Genomic DNA, 25,164 nt, shown 5'->3' with positions numbered 1-25,164 from the left:
CCAACAGTGCCATAACGTGCAACTGATTTGGAAATTCCAAATGTCATGTAACTTATTTTAAAATTATAAATTACATACGTTGAATTATACAGCACTATGGCCACCTTAATGGAGTGAACTTTCTCTTCTAAATTACTATTTAACTGATTTAAGTTTTCTGTTATATAAATCTTCATTCAAAACTCACCAAAGGCTGATTTTCAAATAAGAACAAGTTTTATGATAGATACTTCATATAAAAAGTAAGTTTTAGAGCTGAATGTGGTGGTGCACACCTGAAATCCCAGTGGCTCAGGAGGTTAAGGCAATAGGATCACGAGTTTAAAAGCCAGCCTCAGCAACTTAGGGAGAGCCTGTCTCTAAATAAAATAAAGGGCTGGGATGTGGCTCAGTAGTTAAGCACCCCTAGATTCAATCCCCAATACCAAAAAAAAAGAAGTATCAGGGCTGAGTCAACACGCGTACATTTGTAACAAAACTGCTTAATAAGGGAAAAATGAAAACCCCCAAATCCTTCAAATGTAGCCTTCATTAAGAAACAATCCTGGGTGTGGTGGCGTATGCCTGTAATCCCAGTGGCTCAGGAGACTGAGGCAGGAGGATCACAACTTCAAAGCCAGTCTCAGCAACTTGGCAAGGCCCTAAGCAACTTACCAGTCTCTGTCTCAAAATAAAAAATAAAATGGGCTGGGGATATGGCTCAGTAGTTATGGGGCTCTGGGTTCAATCCCCAGCACCAAAATAACAACTACAACAACAACAAAAAAAAAATACAACAACCTAGGCGCAAAAGGCTGAGACAGGAGGATCAAAAGTTCAAGATTAGCTTAAGCAACTTAGCAAAACCCTATCTTAAAATAAAGGGCTAGGGGGGCTGGGGATGTGGCTCAGGTGGTAACGCGCAGGGGCACTGGGTTTGATCCTCAGCACCACATAAAAATAAAATAAAGATGTTGTGTCCACCGAAAACTGAAAAATAAATATTTAAAAATCTCTCTTTCTCTCTCTCTCTCTTTAAAATAAATAAAGGGCTAGGATGTAGCTAGGTAGTAGAGTACTTGCCTAAGCCCAGGTAAAGCCATGAGTTCAGTCTGCAGTACCACCACCACCAAAAAAAAAAGTGACCATGGAGATCTATAATAATTGATGAGAAAAATATTCAAGAAACTATTGATTTTTTAAAAGGAATTTTGTTGGCCTTTACTTCCTTGTTCTTTTTTTTTTTTTCCATTTGTTGATGGACACAACACCTTTATTTTATTTATTTATTTTTATGTGGTGCCAAGGATCAAACCCAGTGCCTCACACATGCTAGGCAAATGCTCTACCACTGAGCAACAGCCTCAGCCTCACCTTCTTTGTTCTTAATTTCTTGAATTTTTTTGAACAGCAAGTACTGCTATATTGTTTCTACTTTAAAAAAAAAAAAAAGCTTTTTAAGAGAAAAAAATAAAAGCCTTGAAAAATTACAGTTCATTTCAGAATCCTACAGAATGACTGGGGAGAGGTCTATCACAATACCTACTCTTTATTATACCCTCAGTATTTTAAATTACTTAGAACCTCCCCCACCCGACCTGCCCTGTATGATGCTTAGAAAAGAGAGTGCTTTCTCGGTGATTTTACATCTAAAATGACTAGCGTGGGTGGAACCATACCTGCTGCTTGAAGTACCTTCTGTCTTCCTCATCAACAAGCACTAGATTCAAGAAGTACCTTACTGAAAATTTTTTGTTCACATCTCTCATTGTTGGTGTTGGATCATAGCCTGCTAAAAACAGTCTTATTGGAATGGATTCACCTGAAATAAAAGCAATTTCCGTTTAATTCTAAAAGATGATTAGTCACATAAAACCTAGGACTAAGCATTACAGGGGAGACACTAATGCTTTAATTCCTCTTCCTCATGAGATGCAGCAATAGGCACTACTGACATTTTGGGCTGGATAATTGGTTGTTATGGGGAAGGTCCTATGCACTTGGCAGCATCCTTGACCTGTACCCACCAGAAGCCAGGAGCACTCCCCAACTATGACAGCTAAAAATGTCTCCAGACAATACCAAATGTCACTTGGAGGACAAAGTTGCCCCTTGATGAGAATCAGTGCTCTAGAGTCAAAATGCCTATGTCAAATTTCAGTTCCACCACTTACTGGCTATAAGACCATGGCTTTGGGGACTTATTCTGTTTCGAATTCCTCACTGTAAAATGAAGACAAGCAATACTCCTCCAATAGGGAATTTATAAGAGCTATGTGGGTTAAAATACATAGACTTTACAACAGTGCCAGCCAGTAGTTTACTTTATTTTTCTACTTTCACAAGTTTACCTAATTTCTAACCATGTGTACAATGTTAAAAACTTTTTACTCATCCATCTAAAACAAACATGTACAGAATGACAACATGCCTTCATTACCAAAAAGTTCACATGGCTTCTGTTTTCCTAAGGACAGTAATTATTTGCATGTTCTCTTTTTAATATTTTATGTAGTATTTTTTATGCACATTTATTTGTTGAAAGGTATAAAACCCATCACTTCATAAAAATGTATGGTTGGTGAAATTTTGCAAGTAATGTTGTATAACCTAAGTACAAACATATGGGTTTAGAGTCAAAAAGGTCTAGGTTCAAACCTCTCCTCTGTAATGATTAGCTCCCCCACCTTTAGTATAGTTTTGAACCTTCGCACCTTAATTTCAAGGTGTAAAATACAGGATATAAGCACCTAACTTGAACAGTGGTAGGGAGCTTTAGAGCACCTCACCTGCAATGCCTCATCCACAACCTGCACTCCATAAATGGTAGCTACTTTTTGAAGTAATTCCAAAGTGAAAAAAATTCAGACATAATTTTTTTTTTTTTAAACCTACACATACAACAGTCTTTCAAATGAATGCCTGTGGGAAACAAAACACTTTCTCCAGTAGTGCCATAACGTGCAACTGATTTGGAAATTGCAAATATCATGTAACTTATTTTAAAATTATAAATTACATATGTTGAATTATACAGCATTATGGCCACCTTAATGGAGTGAACTTTCTCTTCTAAATTACTATTTAACTATCATTTAAGTTTTCTGTTATATAAATCTTCATTCAAAACTCACCAAAGGCTGATTTTCAAATAAGAACAAGTTTTATGATAAATACTTCATATAAAAAGTAAGTTTTAGAGCTGAATGTGGTGGGGCACACCTGAAATCAGCTCAGGAGGTTGATAAGTACTGGTTTCATTGTCTCAGACACTAAAGGTTATCTAGTTAGGGAACTAACTGCTCTTTTTTTTTTTTTTTTTTTTTTTTGAGACTATGACGACTCCAAAATCTGACAGGAATTAATGCTCAGTTATACTGCATCTTATGGTCAATGTGAGAATAAAAAGATATACAAAGATGAACTATTATAACAGAAAACAATAAAAAAATTACAAATTCAGAACCAGAAAGGAGATGCACAAAATTGTCTCTTCTGAATTCTAAATTTGAACTGAGTGAAATATTTAACCAAATTTATTTCCGACTAGGAAGTATTATTAGTCTTCTCAGCAGCTATACAGAGATCCTTAAAAATAAAAAATCATCATAAGAACCATTTTAAGAATTCATAAATATAACAAGAAATCCCGTTAGTATGTACAGTTATAATGCAACAACAAAAACGTGGGAAAAAGAAATTCATAAATACTTTTATAATGAATGAATATTCACAAACTAAACTGACCAAAACACTTCTGTTTGCCGTACACAGAAGTAAATGGGAAGAGTGTTACCTTTTACTGGTGCACCATCCATTATTTCATATTTGGCGATTGTTTCTGTTTCTGTTGTGGTACTAGGTCCTGGTAAATGTAATAATGTAAATGGCGTTAATTTAAATACTTCCAGAATATAATCCCCAGCCTTATACCTTCTTCTATTTCCAACCACATTATTTTACTATTATTTTTCCCCATTTTATGAAAATGTTCCTCATTCATTTATAGTTCTTGATCTACTCTTTTTTTTGGTACTGGGTTTTTTTTGGGGGTGGGGGGTACTGGATCTGAGCGAGATCCCCAGTCCTGTTTTATATTTTATTTAGAGACAGGGTCTCAGTGAGTTGCTTAGCACCTCGCTTTTGCTGAGGCTGGCTTTGAACTGGAAATCTTCCTGCCTCAGCCTCCCAAGCTGCTGGGATTACAGGTATGCGCCACCGCACCTGGCTTGATCTACTCTTACTCTTAGTATTAAAGATTAAAGGCTGTTGTTGCTGATGAGTATATTTTTTGTATTTAAAATTTTCTTTTTCCTTTGTTAGAACAAATCAGCAAAATAAAATTCTGATTTATTATTGGACAACATTGTTTCACATATATATCAAACAGGCCAAAAAAATAAATAGCAACTTCATATACAAATAAAGGAGGGGGGGACCATTTTTATCTTTGGCCTTTTGTGTGTGTGTGTGTGTGTGTGTGTGTGTGTGTGTGTGTGTAGTGCTGGGGATTGAACGCTGGGCCTTATGCATGCAAAGCAAGCACTATACCAACTGAGCTATATCACCAGCCCTATCTTTGGCCTTTTTAACCACCTCATACAAACCAACTACTTATAGTATAGCTAAAGTATATATACAAGGCTGGGGCTCGGGCTCGGGCTCGGGCTCAGTGTGGTAGCCCACTTGCCTAGCATGTGTGAGGCACTGGGTTTGATTTTCAGTACCACATATAAATAAATAAAATAAAGGTCTATCCACAACTAAAAAAAATATTTAAAAAGAAAGTAAGTATACCAAAAAAAAAAAAAAAAAAGTTACTGGAATGCTTGGGATAAGATTTTTATTTTTTTTATTTTTTTTATTTTTTTTATTTTTTTAGCCAGGTGTGGTGGCACAAACATGTGATCCCAGCTGCTTGGGAGGCTGAGGTAAGAGGATCGCAAAGCCAGCCTCAGCAACTTAGCAAGGCACAAAGCAGCCTAGCGAGATCCTGTCAGATAAAATATAAAAAAAGGGCTGAGGATGTGGCTCAGTGATTGAGTGCCCCTTGGTCAATCCCTGGTACAAAAAAAGATTATTTTTTTCTGTTTTTTTTTTTTCTCCTTTGAGATTATAATGAACATGGTAATAACATAAATAAAATCACAAGTAGGACAGAAAACGCTCCAAAGTCTTGTCTGTTCAAAATCATTAAAAATGGCTGGCTACTGGGCTGGGGATGTGGCTCAAGCGGTAGCGCGCTCGCCTGGCATGTGTGCGGCCTGGGTTCGATCCTCAGCACCACATACAAACAAAGATGTTGTGTCCGCCGAAGACTAAAAAAATAAAAAAATAAATATTAAAATTTTTTTTCTCTCTCTCTCTTTAAAAAAAAATGGCTGACTACTAATAATATGTACAAAAATTAAAATGTAAATAAAAAATGCGAACAAATTTTCCTTTCTTAAAGTACTTTTAAGAAAAAAATTCAGGGTCTTGAAGTTTTGGTTCTTTTTCACCTCCCGTCTTCAATATTCACACTGTGGTTTTGATTGGGTGGTGGAAAGTACATCATCTGCAGGTGGTGCCCAAGGTGGGCAGACAGGAGCACTCTCTACCCAAAGGTAACCATGTTTAGATTCTGAGATGGGAAGTGGAGGGTGAATAATTCACAGTGGACTTTCTTTATTCCTTAATCAGTTTAACTTTTCATTCTTTGCTGTCTAGTCATCCTCATCAGTCTTCTGCTTCTTGGCATCAATATATCATTATTCTCGACATCTTCCATCTTCAGCTGCCCATTTTTTGGCAGCTGCCATGGTCTCCTCCTCTTCCTCTCTTTCATCTACCTCATTGTCAGCTTCCTGCTCCCCCTTTTCCTCATTAGCATTCCCATTAGCAGGGGGATCCTTTCAATAGCTGCCTCCTCCACAACTTCTTCTCCTCTAAGTCTTCTGTAGTGATCTCGGAGCTAGTGTCCATGGCAGCGTGTGACATGGGGGGACACACTGGTGATGCAATGCAGTAGGTTAAAAAGAAAGCTGGAGTTCAGGGACTCTGGTGATAAAGCTGCCCAAGTCCGAAGCCGTGGAAGTGGTTAAGAGGGTGGAGAGCTGGATGAGGGAACAACGCCTCATTTAAAATTTTCTGCAATTGCTGGGAGTGGTGGCTCACAGTTGTAATCCCAGTGACTCAATAGGCTGAGGCAGAAGGATTGCAAGTTTGAGGTCAGTCTCAGCAATTTAGCAAGGCCTTGCCTCAAAATAAAAAAGAACTGGGGATGTTACTCAGTGGTAAAGTTCCCCTGGGTTCAATCCCTCAGTATCAAAAACTAAAAATTTTCTATACTAGAACATAATTCTTTTTATCAAGAAAAAAGTTTAGGGGTTGGGGTTGTAGCTCAGTAGTAGAGCGCTTGCCTAGCATGTGCGAGGCCCTGGGTTCAATCCTCAGCACCACATAAAAATAAATAAATAAAGGTATTGTGTACAACTACGACTAAAAAATAAATATTAAAAAACAATTTCCTTGTGTAACCGACGTGTTTCTGCAATCTGCATTTGGGGTAAAATTGGAGGTTCATAACCCACTTCAATCTAATGTATGAAATATGATATGTCAAGAGCTTTGTAATGTTGTGAACAACCAATAAAAAAAAATATATAACTACCAAAAAAAAAAAACAAAACAATTTCTTTTTAAACAACAAATGAGAAACTCAAGTAACGTTTTTGTGTTATTGTTGGGGTTTTTTTGTTTGTTTGTTTTTCTTTTGGTATCATATCCCCAGCCCATTTTGTTTTTTATTTTGAGTCAGGGTCTCACTAACTTGCTTAGGGCCTCCTTAAGTTGCTGAGGCTGGCGTTGAACTTGCAATACTCTGAGGCACTGGGATTATAGGTGAGCACCAACACTCCTGGCTCAAGTTGTGTTTTAATATCTTAAAATCACTTACTTTTTGCTAGCATGTGAAAAAATGGAGATTAAGAAATCACAGATGTTTCTCATTTTTTTAAACATATATTTTTTAAGTTGTTGATGGACCTTTATTTATTTATATGCAGTGCTGAGAATCGAACCCAGTGCCTCGCACATTAGGCACTCTAACACTGAGCCACAACTATAGCCCCAGATATTTATTATTTTGATAACCAATTATAAATATTTTTTAAGAGATAGGGTCTCACACTCTGGTTTCTCTTTAGGTTGTATAAATCTTTCACCTTTTATCAAAAAAGACATGGTTTCACTGTTTCCCAGGTTGACCCTGAACTCCTGGGCTCAAGTAATTCTCTTTCCTCAGCCTCCAAAGTAGCTGGCACTACAGCACATGCTGCTGCGCCCAGCTTCTAGGAGGATTTAAAAACTTATAAATGTATTACCTATTAATTACTTAAGTATTGAAATATGATACTTTTTACTGTTTTTTTAATTTTTATTTATTTTTTGTACCAGGGATTGAATCCAGGACCTCATATATGCTAGGCAACCACTGAGGTACATTTCCAGCCCTATTTATTTATTATTTTTTTCGGTACTGGGGACTGAACCCAGGAGCACTTTACCACTGAGTCACACCCCCGGCCCTTTTTTATTCTTTGAGACAGGTTCTCGCTAAATTACCCATACTGGTCTTGAACTTGTGATCCTCTTGTAACAACCTCCCTAGTCACTAGGATTATAGGCATGTGCCACCATGCCTGGCTACCATATAGTCTTTCATACTTGTTGAGCAAAGTGAAATTGCCACCTATTCAAATTTTTATGTATTTCTTTATATTTTTAAGAGATGTGGGCTGGGGATGTGGCTCAAGCGGTAGCGCGCTCGCCTGGCATGCGTGCGGCCCGGGTTCGATCCTCAGCACCACATACCAACAAAGATGTTGTGTCCGCCGAGAACTAAAAGATAAATATTGAAAATTCTCTCTCTCTCTCTCTCTCTCTCTCTAAAAAAAAAAAAAAAAAAAAGAGATGTGGTCTTGCTGTGTAGTCCTGGCTGGCCTTGAACTCCTGAGCTCAAGACAGTCTCCTGCCTCAGTCTTCAGAACAGGTGGTCCTACTACAGATGGATGTCACTGCACCCAGCTCAAAAACCAGTTTTTAAAAAAGCATTAAGTGGATTTCCTATGGGTAGCAATATTAAGAAGCAAAGTCAGTTTCCAATGTGGATATCAAATTGATTTTATGTTGAAATAAAATTTCAAGATTTCTAAAATTTCAACTAAAAGAAGGAAATTTTAATTCAAATACTTTCTTCAACTTACCAATTCCTGTGATCTCTTTTTTAATCAGTTGTAACTCCATGTGTTGTATTTTTATTCTTACCAATAAGAAGTAAATTTTTCCAACAATCACATCCTTTAAATGATATCTATTGGGAGAGAATACATATCACTAAGTATATTTTGAAAACAAGAAAAAGAGTGAAATAAGCCATGGAAGGCTTTAATAGGTATCTTTAAGATAACAACGTTAAGAATACCATTTTGACTATTCATAATGTTCAGGTCCCTTTTCATTTCACTATGATAAAGTATGCTATCAAACTTTTACTTGACCTTCAATATCTTGGAGGGAACAATTAGCCTGATGAATTGTTGGTCCTACTTAGGACTTACTGCCTAGAGAATCTAAGCAGTTAACCAAATAGAAAATTAGATTCTTTATGCTTGAAATATTTGTTTCAAATGAATGAATATATTTTCATTTTACTGATTGACTGATCAACTGTAATGGAAATGGAACCAGGACACTTTATCACTGACCTATACCCCCAGCCCTTTTTATTGTTCTTTTTATTTTGAGAGATGGTCTTCCTTAAGTTGCCCAGACTGGCCTCCAGTTGAAGATATTTTCAACATTAAAAGTTCTATATAACAGCATCATTATAAATGCTACAATAATACAACTAATAAATCTGACCTCAAAGAGAGATTAATTGGGGCTACCTCCACAGATCTGATTTTGTTGTATATTATTTAATAACCAAAGACCCTTGCTAAATTCTTTGAAATAAGGTGCTAACAAATCTGGGAATACAACCACATGAGTCTGAAAGGAAACTCCAGTGACAAGTGTTTAGGTTTCCAAGTATCTGATAATTTATCAACAATTTAAGATTCTATAGACACATTATCAAATTTTAAATGCTATAAAGTTGGCAGTGACAATAAAAGATTATGCAAGAGAATAATATGTAGAAGAGAGATAAAACAAGCCATCTATTTCTTCAACAAATTAAAACTTTAATAAAAAAATGGGAAAAATATAAAATTATGAGATTTAAGAGTCAAAAAAATCCAATGAAATTTGTGGATCTTGTTTGGATACAGATTTGAACAAATCATGTGAAAAAAAGAGACAAAACTGAGTCAATTTGGGTTATGTGAATGCTGACTATATTTATAGAAATATTAAGGAGTTAATATTTTTGAATAGTATTGTAGTTACACTAAAATAATGTATACTTTTTTAGACTAAATCATGTGTCTAGAATTTGTTTCAATATAGTCTATGAGAAGTGTGGGAGCTATCCCTAAAAAACAAATACCAAATGTCTTCTTTGATATAATGAGAGCAACTATGAACAGAGCAGGGAGGAAGAGCAGGAAGAAAAGATTAACATTAAACAGAGACATGAGATGGGAGGGAAAGGGAGGGGAAAGGCAGAGAAAAGGGAAATTGCATGGAAATGAAGGGAGACCCTCATTGCTATACAAAATTACATATAAGAGGTTGTGAGGGGAATGGGAAAATAAACAAGGAGAGAAATGAATTACAGTAGATGGGGTAGAGAGAGAAGATGTGAGGGAAGGGGAGGGGGGATAGTGGAGGATAGGAAAGGTATCAGAATACAACAGTTACTAATAGGGCTTTATGTAAAATTGTGGATGTGTAACCGACGTGATTCTGCAATCTGCATTTGGGGTAAAAATTGGGAGTTCATAACCCACTTGAATCTAATGTATGAAATATGATATGTTAAGAGCTTTGTAATGTTGTGAACAACCAATAAGAAAAAAAAATCTAAAAAAAAAAAAAGAAGTGTGGGAGCTAAATACAGACAAAACAAAGCAGCTAGTAACTGTTGGAGCTGGGCAATGGGTACATGAAGATTCATTGTATTATTCAATATTCATGTACTTTAGCATTGTTTGAAATCTTCCATAATAAAATTTTAAAAGGTATTAAATAATAAGTATGAACCCATTTTGAAAATATATATATATATACACCACACCCCCAAAACAGACACACAAGAGAATATTATTAGTGGTTAAATAGTAAAGGTGAACATATGTGACGTTTTTACTTCCTTTCACTTTTTACATCCTCCAAATTTTCAATAATGAAAATGTACTGTTTATGTAGTCAGAAAAAAAGGATTTTTGTTTCAGTTTAAATAGATAGCCAGGATGAAGTGATATCAAGCTAGTAAATTTTACAGACAAATGAAACTGGCTACTTCTGAGATGTTAAGATCCTCTACATAAAGTGATCAAGCAGAATCTTATCAGGAATAGAATATAAAAGACACTTTCCCTGGGGTGGAAGCAAGACCAAACTCCTCAAATTTCTTGTAGCTCAGAGACTGTCAGTCTGTTAACATCAGATTAATGTTAATTCTATCCTTATGGTGATCAATTTACAAAGGCCTGAAAAGATTTTTAAATTTTCCCTGAACATTCATCTGTGAAAGGTACTTACTTTGACTTATTGTATTCAAATTCTATATGCAGACAATCTTCAATGCCCACTTCCATCTTAATAGAGTTGTTAACATCAGGATAGGTGGCAAGCTGGTGAACAATAAGATCATACTCTTTCACCAAGTCTGTCAGTCTTCTCACTATTGTCACCTTAAGAAAATACCTATAAAATAGCGGAAATGAGATAAATCACCTATGATAAATTTAAATATTCTAAATATGCAAACATTACCTCAGTTTTTTCTTGGCTGGAATTCCTTTGGGGTCAACTTAGTAAGTGTTCTAATTTTTTTTTTCTTGGTGCAGGGCCACACAAATGCTAGGTATGCATTCTATCACTAAGCTATACTCCTAGCCCTCTTAATAAAAAACAAAAATAAAAAAACTGTTCCACATATGGGGGAGGAAAATTCAATTTTAAGAATAAATACTTTTCAGATAAGTTTGCAGGGAAATTGTCAAACCTATGTAAGGAAATCTATATCTAGTTAAAGTACTGCTGTTTGGCATTTGGGCTGTCAAATCCAGTACCAGATGGACAATGCCAAGTAAGCTAGGAAAGCAAGTTCTTAGACCTGACGCATTCAGATTAGTAGCTTTAATTGCCCTGGTCCCTGAAGCATTCATGGCTTCCTGCAAGAAGACCTAGGGAAAGGATACTGGATTGAGAATTTAGAAAACTGGGTTCCTACTTCAGTTCTGCCATTTGCTTCTTTTGTACTTTAAGATAAGTCAGCCTCTTTGGAGTTCCAGATCACTTCTTAACCATATATTGAATAAGATTCATTAGAAAATAAATATATTTGGAGAGTAATTCAGTTCAAAATGTGGACAGATGGAAATTTTATGTACTTCTTCACAAATGAAGTACTTAAAAGATAATTACACAAAGGAAATATATAACTGAAACTTTTCATATGTTTTCTCTGAATCTATGTTAAAAAGCTCTTCTAGTCACTGGGCATTGATGGTGAATGCCTATAATCCCAGCAACTTGGGAGGCCGAGACAGGAGGCTCATGAGTTCACAGCCAGCATCAGTAAAAGTGAGGCGCTAAGCAACTCAGAGAGACCCTGTCTCTAAATAAAATACAAATTAGGGCTGGGGATGTGGCTCAGTGGTGGAGTGCCCCTGAGTTCAATCCCTGGTACCAAAGAAAAAAGCTCTTCAGATCAGTCCCAGCCAAACAAAATAATGTGCAGAACATTTTCCAACCTTAAATCTTCAGTACAGAATTACAACTAGGAGTTAAATAAGACATTAGAGCCATTACTTTCTGGTTTTGACTCTGCTTATAGTTTGTAATACATTCATACCTTAAGCGGACATTGGCACCGATGTAAGATTCATATGGCTTTTCAACTTGCATAAATTCAAAATCATAACTTCTGCTCTGAGTCAGTTCTCCAGGTAAGGCTAGTTCTTTCACTAGGTTTACAAATTCATGAGTATTACTCTTGTCATTGAAGAGTTCTAAGAAATTTAAAACAGTAAAAGACTAATTATATTTTAATGTCCATTTCAATAAAACCCAAACTTCTACCTCCAAAGCAAATAATTTTTACCAAAAGAATTAGTTGGATTTGTCTCTAATAAACTAGAACTATGATCTGAATTTTATCATCCCCATTATTATGCTCCACCTAGGCATCACTAAATTCAAGAAGCATAGCACAATGAAAATTCCTATCAGAAATGAGTTCATTCCTTTTGATGTAGTTAGGGATTTCCCCCAATATAAAGCTGTTTGACACATTACCAGCAATTATTTGAACTTCTTCCCTTTAAGGCAAAAATTCTGTTTTGTTGTTTTGTTTTGGACAAATATATTACCTTGATAAAACTGTAATACACAAAAGAATAAAACCAACTATCAGTTAATTATTACAATTTGCCCCTTAAGTACAATCTCATTCAGAATATATATGTAAACAAATATCTACCCATTCCATTTTTGATGCTTTAAAAATGTACAGTAAAACTTAGAAAACTAGATTTAAAAACCTAGCTTTGTAGACAGTATTGAAAAGACCTACTTTCTTTTCTATCTATGGTATGGGGGGGATCTGATCCTAGGGTCTTGCACATGCTTAGGCAAGCACTCTACCTCTGAGCCATACATACTCCTAACCCTCTTTTTTCTGAATATATAGTATAAAAGATTTATATACAATTTAACTCCCAGCTAAATCAAGAATGTCTCTAAAATACATATATGGAAATGTACACAATTTGATCTAAGAATAAATCATCCCTTTCCTTTTCACATGGAATTTTCTGTTACCAGGTGAGTCTGGCTACAGGCACACACTAGGTCAGGAAGACAAATGGCATGGATAATTAGAGAATGAAAAATGAAGGTGAAGCTGGTAGTTGTAAGGTTGGTGAAAATGTAGACAGATGGAAATTTTGGTGAGTGAGCCAATTGATTTTTCAAGGCTAGTAGTTTATATAATATCTTTCATTTTTAGTAGTGAAATCCAATAATACAGGCAGAATGAGTCAAAGGCAATTTAATACAATTAAAAGAAACATTCTGATTTAATATATTAAGTCCTCTCTTTTATTATGCAAAATCAATTCCTTCCTTCCACCAAGTTTAACTTTATTTATTTAAGTGCCAAATCCAACCCTCTTCAAACTCAAGTTATCAAAAGAAAAAGTAATACTATTTTAAAACTCACCAATTTGACCTACAAATTCAATTCTAATTCCTTGGTGCTCTAGCCTCTTTCCAGGTTGCTTAAAGGCTAGGTTTACCTGCCAAAACATGAAATTATAAGAGATGTTAACAGTACTTTAAGTGGGTCTATTAGACTCCTTCCAGATAAATGCAATATATATTTCAGGTACTCATTTATGAAATATGAGACGCCACCACATACCTAAATCAGGATGACCTTAAGCACCAGAGGAGATGTGATTTATTCATACACAATCACTAATGAACCTATTACTTACACATACACTTAAAAGTGTCTGCTTTATTAGGAAGGAATCCCTCGTTATTGCTGAAGAAATGCAAAAAGACTCAAAGAAAGGGAAGACCTTCAACTATTCATGTGTATTTTCTGGTCAAATAAGTAATTCTAAGACTAATAAAATAATATTTTAATGTGAAAATAATCACTAATTCCAAGAATTAATGTGAAAGATCACTTTAAGTGTTTTAAATCAAGAATATACTACTATGCTTCCTGACATTAAAGGTAATGCTTACTGCCTTCAGTCTGCAACTCATCCTAAAATTAGAATGTCTTAAGATCTAAATTGTAATTTATCTTACATAATTTTGAGGTAAATAGATAGTCTCAAAGTTCTTAAATTCATATCTGCCAAGTAGAAACATTAAATTAATTATTAATTTGAAAAACATCTGCATAATACATATATCAGAAATAAATTGCCAAATGTTTAAGAATTAACTAACAAAAGAATATTTTTATAAAAAAAAATTTCCTCCAGGTTCCTTTTTTTTTTTGGGGGGGGGGGCGGGGATGCTGGGGATTGAACCCAGGGTCTTTCGCATGCTAATAAGCACATGACCTCCCACTGAACTACATCCTCAGCCCCCAAGTTTCTTTACTATAACAAATACTGGCAATATGACTCTTAAAAGCTTTTCTTCAAACAATGCTTCTCAAAAGAATAAAAATCAAGAAAAACAGAGTATATGGACTAAAATATTCATCCATATGCATATCTCATAACCAATGTTATTTGCCTTCAAAATTATTATCTCAGAACAAAGAAGTAAATTGTAGTTCATCATATAATGGATTATTATTAAAAGTTTAAAAATAACAGTGTCAAAGAATTTTTAATAATGAGGGACAATGTGCATGATATGTTACATGAAGGAAGCATGGTCAAATTGTATACAAGTATAATGCCCATTATGTTTTTTGAAACTACAAAAAGAAAACATTCTTTTTTTAAATTTCTAATATTTATTTTTCAGTTTTCGGCAGACACAACATCTTTGTTTGTATGTGGTGCTGAGGATCGAACCTGGGCCACACACATGCCAGGCGAGCGCCGCTTGAGCCACATCCCCAGCCCAAGAAAATATTCTTAACAGCAGTTACTTTTAGAAAGACTGATTATGGGTCATTTTTTTCTTTTTTTATAGTTTTCAAATTTTGTTTTTACAATGGGCTAACAATACTGTCAAAGTAAAAAAAAAAAAAAGAAAAAGAACAAAAAGTACTTAGACAAGCTTCACACACACACTAAAAATATTAGGTTCAAATCACAAATACTAAAAACAAGTGCAACTCCTAGCTGTTTCATAAGCCAGGCAGTAATTAGACTATTCACTACTTTGTACCAATAAAGCACACAGAGAATATATATACAGGGTGTGATTCTGGGGACTGAACTCAGGTCTTGCACATGCTAAGCAAGACTTCCCACTGAGCAAGACCTGTGGGAGCAAGACCTCCCACATGACTTCCCACTGAGCTACATCCTCAGCCCCAGGTTTCTTTACTATAACAAATACTGGCAATATGACTCTAAAAAGCTTCTCTTTAAACAATGCTTTTCTTCAATCAGTGGTGCGCATCTGGAATCCCAACAACTCAGAAGCTGAGGCAGGAGGATTTCAACTTCAAGACCAGCCTGGGCAACTTAGAGAGACCCTTTCTCAATAAGTAAAAAGGGCCGGGGATGTAGCTCAGTGGCAGAGTGCCCCTGGATTCAGTTCCCAGCACAGATAGATATAGATCGATTGATAGATAAAAACAGGTTAGATAAAATCCAAAATTCAGACTACTCCAAAATCTTAAAACTTTTGAGCATATGTTCAAATGATAAAAATCTATATCAATATTCTAAAACCCAAAAAATTCCAAAATCTGAAACACTTCAGGTCTCAAGCTAAGAAATAATTCATCCTGTACTTTAAAAAATGTCTATTTTGGCCTGGGGCTGTGGCTCAGTGGTAGAGCACTTGCCTAGCATGTGTGAGGAGGCACTGGGTTCAATCCTCAGCACCGCATATAAATAAATGAATAAAAATAAAGGTCCATCAACATCTAAAAATATATTTTAAAAAATATGTTCATTTGGGGAGCTGGGGATATAGTTCAGTTGGTAGAGTGCTTGCCTCACATGCATAAGGCCCTGGGTTCAATCCCCAGCATCACACACGCAAAAAAAAAAAAGTCCATTTGGCAGTTTTTGATAATGTCTTTGCTTGAACATGGCCATGTCTGATATTTTAAAAATTTACAGTTTTCCCAAAGAATATTATGAAATCACACTATTAAAGTAGAAATGTATATCTATTCAGTTTTCTCACCACCTGCCTGAACTCTCTTATTTTTCCTTGATCTCCCACTGATTTTAATATACAGCTGCTTTAAGCCTAATGCATGCTATTCTGCAACGTGAAGAAGCCCAGAATTGAAAGGCATAATTAAGCATTTCCATTTTTGTTTTTGTTGTTTTGCAGTACCAGAGACTGAACCCCAGGGCCTCACGCATGCTAGGCAAGGGGCTCTACTACTGAGCCATATCCCCAGCCAAAGCATTTTCATTTAAAGGCTATTCTGCAAAGGAACATAGAAAAATAATTGAAACCACAATGATGAACTGGATCAAAGAATTTTAACACCACTCAGTTATATTTACATGGATTTTTATTACAATTTCAAACTTGCAAAAAAGTTGCAAGAACAGCACTAGGAAATCCCACATAATCTTTACCCAGATTCACCCTATGTTTATTTTTCCTCATCTGCTTCATTATCTTCTCTCAACATATACATGTACATGCATGCATCCATCACTTTTTTTTCATAACCAAAAATTAGTTGGAGACAGCATGTTCCATTATACTGCATGTGTATTTCCTAAGGAAAAGAACATTTTTACATAAACACAATGTTAAATTACCAAACTGTCCCAATAATGTACTTTATACCATTTCCTGTTCAGGATTCACTCCAGGTTCACACATATAGTTGTGATGTGTATCAGTCGCCTTTAACCTACAACATTCCTCAATCATTCCCCTTCTTGACTTTTTTTTTTTTTTTTAAACAGCACCCAGGAGTGCCCTATCACTGGGCTACATCCCCAGCCCTTTATAAAATTTTATTTTGGGGGCTGGGGATGTGGCTCAAGCGGTAGCGCGACTGGCATGCGTGCGGCCCGGGTTCGATCCTCAGCACCACATACCAACAAGGAATGTTGTGTCCGCCGAGAACTAAAAAATAAATATTAAAAATTCTCTCTCTCTCCCCCCCTCCTCTCTCACTCTCTCTTAAAAAAAAAAAAATCTTTAAAATTTTATTTTGGGATAGGGTCTCACTAAGTTGCCCAGACTGGTCTCAAACCTGCCATCTTCCTGCCTCAGTCTCTGGAGTTACTGGGATTATAGGCCACCACACCCAGCTTGACCTTGAGGGTTTTTTTTTAAGAATACAAATCAGTTGATTTATAGAATCAAGTAGATTAAACTCATGCATTTTTGGCAAGAATACCTGTGTTCTCAGAGTATCAAAATTAGGAAGTACAAGATACAGTTTGTCCCAATATTGGTGATTCAACTCTGATCACTTGGTTAAAGCAATCCACCAGGTTTCTCCAATTTAAAATTACTATTTTCCTTTTGATATTATTAAGTAATTTCTTTCTGTGGATATACTTGAGAATGTGTATATATGTTTACAAGACCATACAGAGAAACCTAATCTATATGTAAAACATATTCACTGCTCCAATAAACCAGTCTGAAAGCTCAGATATCATTATTTGAGGTCTTCTGTAAATGCTTCAAATAATGATACCTTCAGAATATATATAAGGAGTGAAATTCTACATTGTGCTCAAGACAAACATAAAATTGATGTTTTACACTCCATTTACTTGGTTATTCACAGTGAAGCATCAAAGTATCTGAACATTATTGTTGCTAGATACTATGGTTATCCAAGATTAATTTCCACCTACTGCCAGAAGAACACGGTCTATATCTATGTTGATGAAAAGATACTATGAAACTCTTCTTTGCTTTAAAAATTAAACTATAAATGCCTATAATCTCAAGACTAAACATATACCTTTGATCATTTTTGCAACAGGCAACAGATACAGTTCAGTGAAGGTGGCCTGACACTTGTACTACTTCAAGGCATTATTTATAGAGGCTGGGGCTGGGGCTCAGTGGTAAAATACCTTCCTGGCATGTGTGAGGCACTGAGTTCGATCCTCAGCACCACATAAAAATAAATAAATAAATAAAGGTACTGTGTACCTTTTTTTTAAAAGCCATAGAATGAATAACTTCTCAGCACTACCCAAACAGTTTGACAAGGATTCTTTTCACATTCAAAAACAATGGAGAAGGAAAATAATTCCTTGTTTTTCTTTCTTCTCAGTACCCAGGGACTGAACCAAGGGGCTTGTGAATGTTAGGCAAGGGCTCTTCCACTGAGCTATACCCCCAACCCTTTTTATTTTGAGACAAGGGTCTTACTAAATTTCTCAGACAGGCTTCAAACTTGCCATTCTCCTGCCTTAGCCTCCTGAGTAGCTGGGATTACAAGTGTGTGTCACCACACTCAGCACAACAGTTCTCTCTTAAAGCTGCCATCTAGAAACTGCATAAACAGAGAGAGAGGAGTCGTCTTCTTGGTTCAAAGTGAATTTTTGCTTTTTTCACTTCAAAAATTCACAGCAAAGAACAGAACACAAAAGGAATTAAACTGTAGACAAGTCAAGAACTTGAATATTAATATTTTGTGGCTTTTTTTGCCTTTTCAAAGAATATCCCAATTAAGGAATCCTAACTTATGAATATCATCCCCCTCCCAAATAAAACCCAGATAAACTACTCACCAAAATTTTTATAATTAAAAAATAATAAATGTACATCAATAATCAATTAAACAGTTATCTCAAAATTACTCAGATGAACACAAGCTGTATTATAAAGGGGAAACCTTGCCAGCTGAGGCTGTGGCTCAGTGGTAAAGTGCTTGCCTAGCACAAGCCGAGGCACTGGGTTTGATCCTCAGCACCACATAAAACTAAATAAATAAAAGGTATTGTGTCCATCTATGACTAAAGAATTTTAAAAAAATAAAAAGGAAACCTTAGCCAAATGTATTTCTTTGTTGTTTTTATTTTTTTAGTTCTCGGCGGACACAACATCTTTGTTGGCATGTGGTGCCGAGGATCGAACCCGGGCCGCATGCATGCCAGGCGAGCGCGCTACCGCTTGAGCCACATCCCCAGCCCCCTCTTTTTTGTTTTTTAAATAACTTATATGACTAGATGTGGTGGCACACACCTGTAATTCCAGCAACTGGGAAGGCTGAGACAGGAGAATATCAAGTTCAATGCCAGTCACAGCAACTTAGTGAGGCCCTAAGCAACTGAGCAAGACCATGTCTTGGGCTGGGGATGTGGCTCAAGCGGTAGCGCGCTCGCCTGGCATGCTTGCGGCCCGGGTTCGATCCTCAGCACCACATACCAACAAAGATGTTGTGTCCGCCGAGAACTAAAAAACAAATATTAAAAAAAAAAAAGACCATGTCTCAAAAGAAAAAATATAAAGGACTGGGGATGTGGTTCAGTGGTTAAGTGTCCCTGGGTTCGATTCCTAAATAAGTAAATAACTTACTCAAAATATTTTTTTTTCTTTATTCAGTTTCAAATTTAAAATGTAAAAAGGGGAGGGGAAAATAATACCTGTTCTTGATCAGCTGTCATATGAAGTCAAGGAAAAGTGAATCCCTTCAGAACATGAATTAATATAGAGAACTGTGCAATGGCTAGTCTTAAAAAATCCCTACACAGAAACTTAGAATGGGGATAACTCTTTTGTGTAATTTAGAGGGAAATATTGTAGATTTACAGGAAATTTCTTTAATCCATTTGAACCTGTAAAATCATTTGGATAAAAGTTTTCCTGGTCAAAGTAACATTTTATCCAAAATAATCATATCTTAATCTTATGTGGCTTAACACATTTCAAAAATAATTAAAAGTATAATTGTGTCTCAGAAAGCAAGTTAATATTGAGGTACCATGTATATCTCAAAGAAATAAACCTGTAACTTTCAGTTCAATTCTGGCTTTAGCACTTCAAAATAAAGAAGCCTAAGTAAGAACTCTACCATTATTTGCCTGTTCAACTGTATTTCTTTTTTTAATTTTTATTAGTTATTGATGGACCTTTATTAATTTATTTGTTTATATGTGGTGTTGAGAATCGGACCCAGTGCCTCACACATGCTAGGGAAGCACTCTACCACTGAGCCACAACCCCAGCCCCTCAACTGTATTTCTTAAAGCATAAAAAAAATTGGGTACAGTCCAATTGCCATTTGACATGAACCAAAGCAGTAAATATCCAAAGTAAGGATAAAAAGAACCTGAATAAGTAGCTTTTAATAATTTTCTTATTTTTTAATAATCTAAAAAAAATTCTAATTATCTTAAAGAATGCTTCAAAAATACTCCAAAAGACTTTTGACAGACAACATTATCAGTTTTTAACTTTAAAAAGCATTTACCACAAAGGTGCCAAAACAATTCAATGGAGTAAGAATATTCTTTCCAATAAGTGATGCCAGGACAAATAAATATCAACATTTAAAAGAATGAAGTTAAAACCCCACACAAGGACTGGGGTCGTGCCTCAGTGTAGAGCGCTTGCTTCACATGTATGAGGCACTGGGTTGGATTCTCAGCACCGCATGAATAAAATAAAGGTCCATCAACAACTAAAAAAATTTAAAAAAAAAAAAGAACTCTACACAAGCATTAATTCAAATGGTTAATGCCAGGTATGGAGGCTCAGGAGGCAAAGGCAGGAGGATCTCAGGTTCCAAGCCAGACTCAGCAACTTTTTAGCAAGACAAACTGTCATAAAATAAAAATAAAAAGGGCTAGGGATATAGCTCAGTGGTAGTGGGTTCAATCCCCAGTACCACCAAAAGAAAAAAAAAAAGGTCAAAGGATTTGAACAGACTTTTCTTCAAAGAAGATATATGAATGACACAAAGCACAAGAAAAAAAAAATACTCAATGTTACCAGTTAATTCAGAAATGCAAGTCACAACCATGAGATACCACTTTACATCCACTTTAGATGACCTTAATTTTAAAAAAAAGTATTGCCAAGAAAGTGGAGAAATAGAACCTTCATACATTGCAGGAGGGAATGCAAAATGGTGCAGCTGCTTTGGGAAAGTGAAACACAGACTTGAAATATGACCTAGCAATTCCACTCTTAAGTTAAAACCAAGAGAAGTGAATATATATGTTTACACAAAATTTGTACTTCAATGTCCATAGCAGCTTATTCTCAATATCCAAAAAGTAAAAGCCCAAATATCCTCAGCTAGTAAATGAACACATAAAATGTGGTATATTTTTTTACACATGAGTATGGTATACTGGAAAACCATTCAGTCAAAAAAAAAATGGCATTCTGATACATGCTATAATATGGGTGATCCCTGGAAATATGCTACATGAAATAATCCAAGCTCTAAAGGATAAATATGACCACTTTTACAAAATATCTAGAATAGACAAAGTGGATTAAAGGTTACCAGAAGTTGGGAGAAGGGGGATATGGGGGACAATTAATTGGATACAAAGTTTCTGTTTGGGGTAATGAAAAACCCTTGGAAAATAGCAACTATGAATGCCAAATTATTAACATAATTAATGTTACTGAATTTGTATACTTTAAGGTGGTAAAATGGTACATGTTATTTTTTTTTTTTACTTCATAGTAAAAAAAAATATATAGTACTTCATACTGTATTTACTACACCCTGATGAACCTTCAAAAGATTATACTAAGTGAAAGGAACCAGACAAGGCCACAGAGTATGCGTCCATTCATGAAATATCCAGAATAGACAAAAATTGAGAAAGTAGATTTGCAGAGTTCACAGGGAGTGACTGCTAATTGTATGAAGTTTCTTTTTGAAATTAGATAGTAGTGATGTTACATAAGTCTGCCAACATAGTAAATACCACTAACCTCCACAAGATGAATTTTATGTTATGTGACTTACCACTCTCAATAAGACTACTTTTTTCTTTTCTTTTTTATTGTTTTAAGAAAAGGGAGAAATTTTTTTTTTAAGAAAAAGGGAGAGAGAAGGGAAATTCCATGGAAATGGAAGGAGACCCTCATTGTTATACAAAATTACATATAAGAGGAGGTGAGGGGAAAGGGGAAAAAAAAAAGAGAGAGAGAAATGAATTACAGCAGATAGGGTAGAGAGAGAAGATGGGAGGAGAGGGGAGGGGAGGGGAGGGGAGGGGGGATAGTAGGGGATAGGAAAGGCAGCAAAATACAACAGACACTAGTATGGCAGAGTATGTATAAATGTGGATGTGTAACCAATGTGATTCTGCAATCTGTATACGGGGTAAAAATGGGAGTTCATAACCCACTTGAATCAAATGTATGAAATATGATATGTCAAGAGCTTTGTAATGTTTTGAACAACTAATAAAAAAAAAAGAAAGAAAAGAAAACCAGACATTGTGGCACATGCCTGTAATCCCAGCACCTCAGAAGGCTAAGGCAAGAGGATCTCAAGTTCAAGACTAACTTTAGCAACACTCCATCTCAAAAAAAAAAAAAAAAAAAAAAAGTTACAAAAGTGAAAAGTATATGCCACAAATGGGCCTATGGAACAGAGGCCAGAACAGACCCCAAATGACTTCTATGTGTGACAAAGGTGGCATTATGGTGAAGTGATAAAGGATAGTTTTTCAATAAATGCCTGAGTCAATTGGATATCCAAATGAAAAACAACTAATCAACTTCTATGACAAAATCAAGTACTTTTTTTTTTTTTAGTCACAGTTGGACACAATACCTTTATTTTACTTATGTATTTTTATGTGGTGCTGAGGATAGAACACGATGCCTCGCGCGTGCTAGACAGGTACTCTATCACTGAGCCACAACCTCAGCCCCAAGTACTTATTTTTTTAAATGACTTTTTTTCCCTTTCTGAAGGACATCTTGATTGTTTCCAAGTTTTGGTAATTTAAATAAAGCTGTTATAAGCACACATGTGCAGACATGTGTTTTCAATTTGGGTGAATCCTAAGAAGCATGATCCCCAACCCTTTTTAGTTTTTGAGACAAGGTCCAGACTGGCCTTAAACTTTCAATCTTCCTGCTTCAGCCTGAGTAGCTGGGATTACAGGTGAGCACCACCACACCCAGCTGGCTATGCCATTCTACATTTGTTCACTGCCTGTGAGTAAGTTCCTGTTGGTTCACATCATCACCATAATTTGATCTTCTCAATGTTGGAATTTTGCCATTTCAACAGGTATCTCTTTACTGTTTGAATTTGCAATTCCCTTATGCTATAGTGTTAAATATCATTCCACATGTATTTGTCATATGTATATCATTTTTGGTAAGGTGTCTGTTCAGATATTTTGCCCACATTTTAACTGGATTGTTGAGTTTTAAGAGTTCTTTGTGTATTTTGGATACAAGTGTCCCCCCAAATACCACCACCAGCCTCTCCTTCTGAGATAACTAAGGATTGAACCCAAGGCCTTGCATATGCTAGAGAGGCACTTTATCACTGAGCTATACCCCCAGCCTTTTTTATTTTATGTTGAGGCAGGGTATTCTAACTTGCTGAGGATGGGCTTAAATCTGCCATCCTCCTGTCACCACTTTCCAAGTAGGTGGGATTAACAGTGTGCACCACAGTGCCTAGCTAGATAAAAGTTCTTTATGGGATGTGTTTTGTAAATATGGCTTATCTTTTCATCTTCAACTGTGTTTCTCAAAGCAGAAGTCTTTAAATTTTCACAAAGTCCACCTTACAGTCTGTTTTCATGGACCATGCCTTTGGTGTTATATCTAAAAACTATCTGTTCCAGCACCATTTGTTAAAAAAAAAAGTATTTGTTTTCCACTGAATTCTCTTTGCTCCTTTATCAAAGAGCAGTTCACTATATTTGTGTGGGTCTTTCTGGACTCTACTTCATCCCTTTGATTTATTTCTCTCTTCTCTCACCAATACCAGACTGTCTTGATACTGTGTGTAGTAAGTCTTGAAACTCGGTAATGTCAGTTCTCCAACTTTGTTCTTCAATATTACTTACTATTTACATATACTTTTGTCTTTAAATTTTAGAATCTGTTTATTGATAACTACAAAGTAATGTGTCCAATTTTTTATGGGGATAGAGTTGAATCTATAGATTAGGTGGGAAACAAATATCTTAATATTATGTCTTCTTATCTATTAACATAGACTATCTTTCTGTTTATTTATCTTTGATTTCTTTCATCAAAGTTTATAGTTTGTTTTTTTGTAGTTGTAGATGGACAGCATACTTTTATTTTATTTTTGTATTTTTTTATGTTGTACTGAGAATAGAACCCAGTGCCTCCCACATGCGAGGCAAGCGCTTTGCCACTGAGCTATAGCCCCAGCCCATCAAAGTTTTATAGTTTTCCTCATACAGACACTGTACATATTTTGTTAGATTTACACCTAAGTATTTCATTTTAGAAATACTAATGCAAATGGTAGCCCAGTCATTTTATGGGGAGAGCTGTGGAATGCTTACAAGGATGTAGAACTGACTTAAATGTTTTAAAAAATCAACAGTTCCATTGTTGCTGAATTAAATATGGTTTCAGGCTCTGGAAACACGGGAATGCCAGATAACTCAATCCTCCTAAAAGAAAGCAATCAGGATGATTAAGACTCAAAATCCATATTTCTTCAGGAATAAAGGAAATGGAAAATAGCATATTTAATTTAGAGAAGACTTATGATAAACAAGACAGTGGTTCAGAAAAAAAGAGAAAGATTTATTATGTATATTTCTAAACAGCAGGGTGGATAGTGATTTCAGAATAATAGAATTCCCACCCTGAAAAGTGAGCATACGGAAACTAACAAATCAGGAATACTATAAAAGGAAATTATTCTTCCTTTGGGTGCATGTCAAACCTCTAAGATCCAAGATAATACTAACTATATGAAGATACCACAGAGATGCAAAGCCAAGTTTGGAAACCAATGATCCAGTTTAACTTCCACAATTTATTGGTGAAATCCAGGAAGTTAAATGATTATCCAGAATTCCTACTAAAAGAGTGGACAAGTAAAGGCTAAATATTACAACTGTATCCCAATCATCTTTTTATTACACTAGCACACTTGTGAGATAAGACCTGTTCTTACACATACTGGATCACATATAATGAATGCTTGCTTTAAGTTTTCATTTCAAACTGCTCATAAATCATCCATTCTACAGTTATACTAGGAATCAATATTAAGTTTAACTAATATAAATTGTTTACCTCATTTTAAATATATAATATAGTATCTTCCTATATTCTAAAACTTTTCTCATTTTCCAGAATTACTGAGGGATTTCTGCAATCAGTTCTACAAAATTCTCTCTGTACTATATATAGCATAACATTCATCTGATCTAGCCACCAGAATGTTTTAAA

The 25,164-nt window shown here is 35.5% G+C and overlaps 1 protein-coding gene across 3 annotated transcripts in view; it reads right to left on the bottom strand.

Annotated features, from left to right (window-relative positions):
- The window catches only part of VPS26A (VPS26 retromer complex component A), a 46,438-nt gene that overhangs the window by 2,257 nt on the left and 19,017 nt on the right, over positions 1-25,164 (bottom strand). For 2 of the 3 annotated variants that reach the window (XM_081268139.1, XM_081268141.1), the window contains exons 3-8: positions 13,355-13,430; positions 11,987-12,143; positions 10,669-10,833; positions 8,226-8,332; positions 3,776-3,844; positions 1,659-1,801 (exon numbers count right to left, since the gene is read on the bottom strand). In XM_081268139.1, coding sequence (XP_081124265.1) covers positions 1,659-1,801; positions 3,776-3,844; positions 8,226-8,332; positions 10,669-10,833; positions 11,987-12,143; positions 13,355-13,430 — 717 coding nt within the window. The remainder of the gene's footprint in view (positions 1-1,658; positions 1,802-3,775; positions 3,845-8,225; positions 8,333-10,668; positions 10,834-11,986; positions 12,144-13,354; positions 13,431-25,164) is intronic. The other variant, XM_081268140.1, reaches the window with a different exon arrangement.

The sequence above is a fragment of the Spermophilus citellus genome, assembly GCF_964194105.1.
Source record: "Spermophilus citellus genome assembly, chromosome: 15".
NCBI lineage: Eukaryota > Metazoa > Chordata > Mammalia > Rodentia > Sciuridae > Spermophilus > Spermophilus citellus.
The sequence above is the reverse complement of the archived record's forward strand: the minus strand, read 5'-3'. Positions and strand labels throughout refer to the sequence as shown.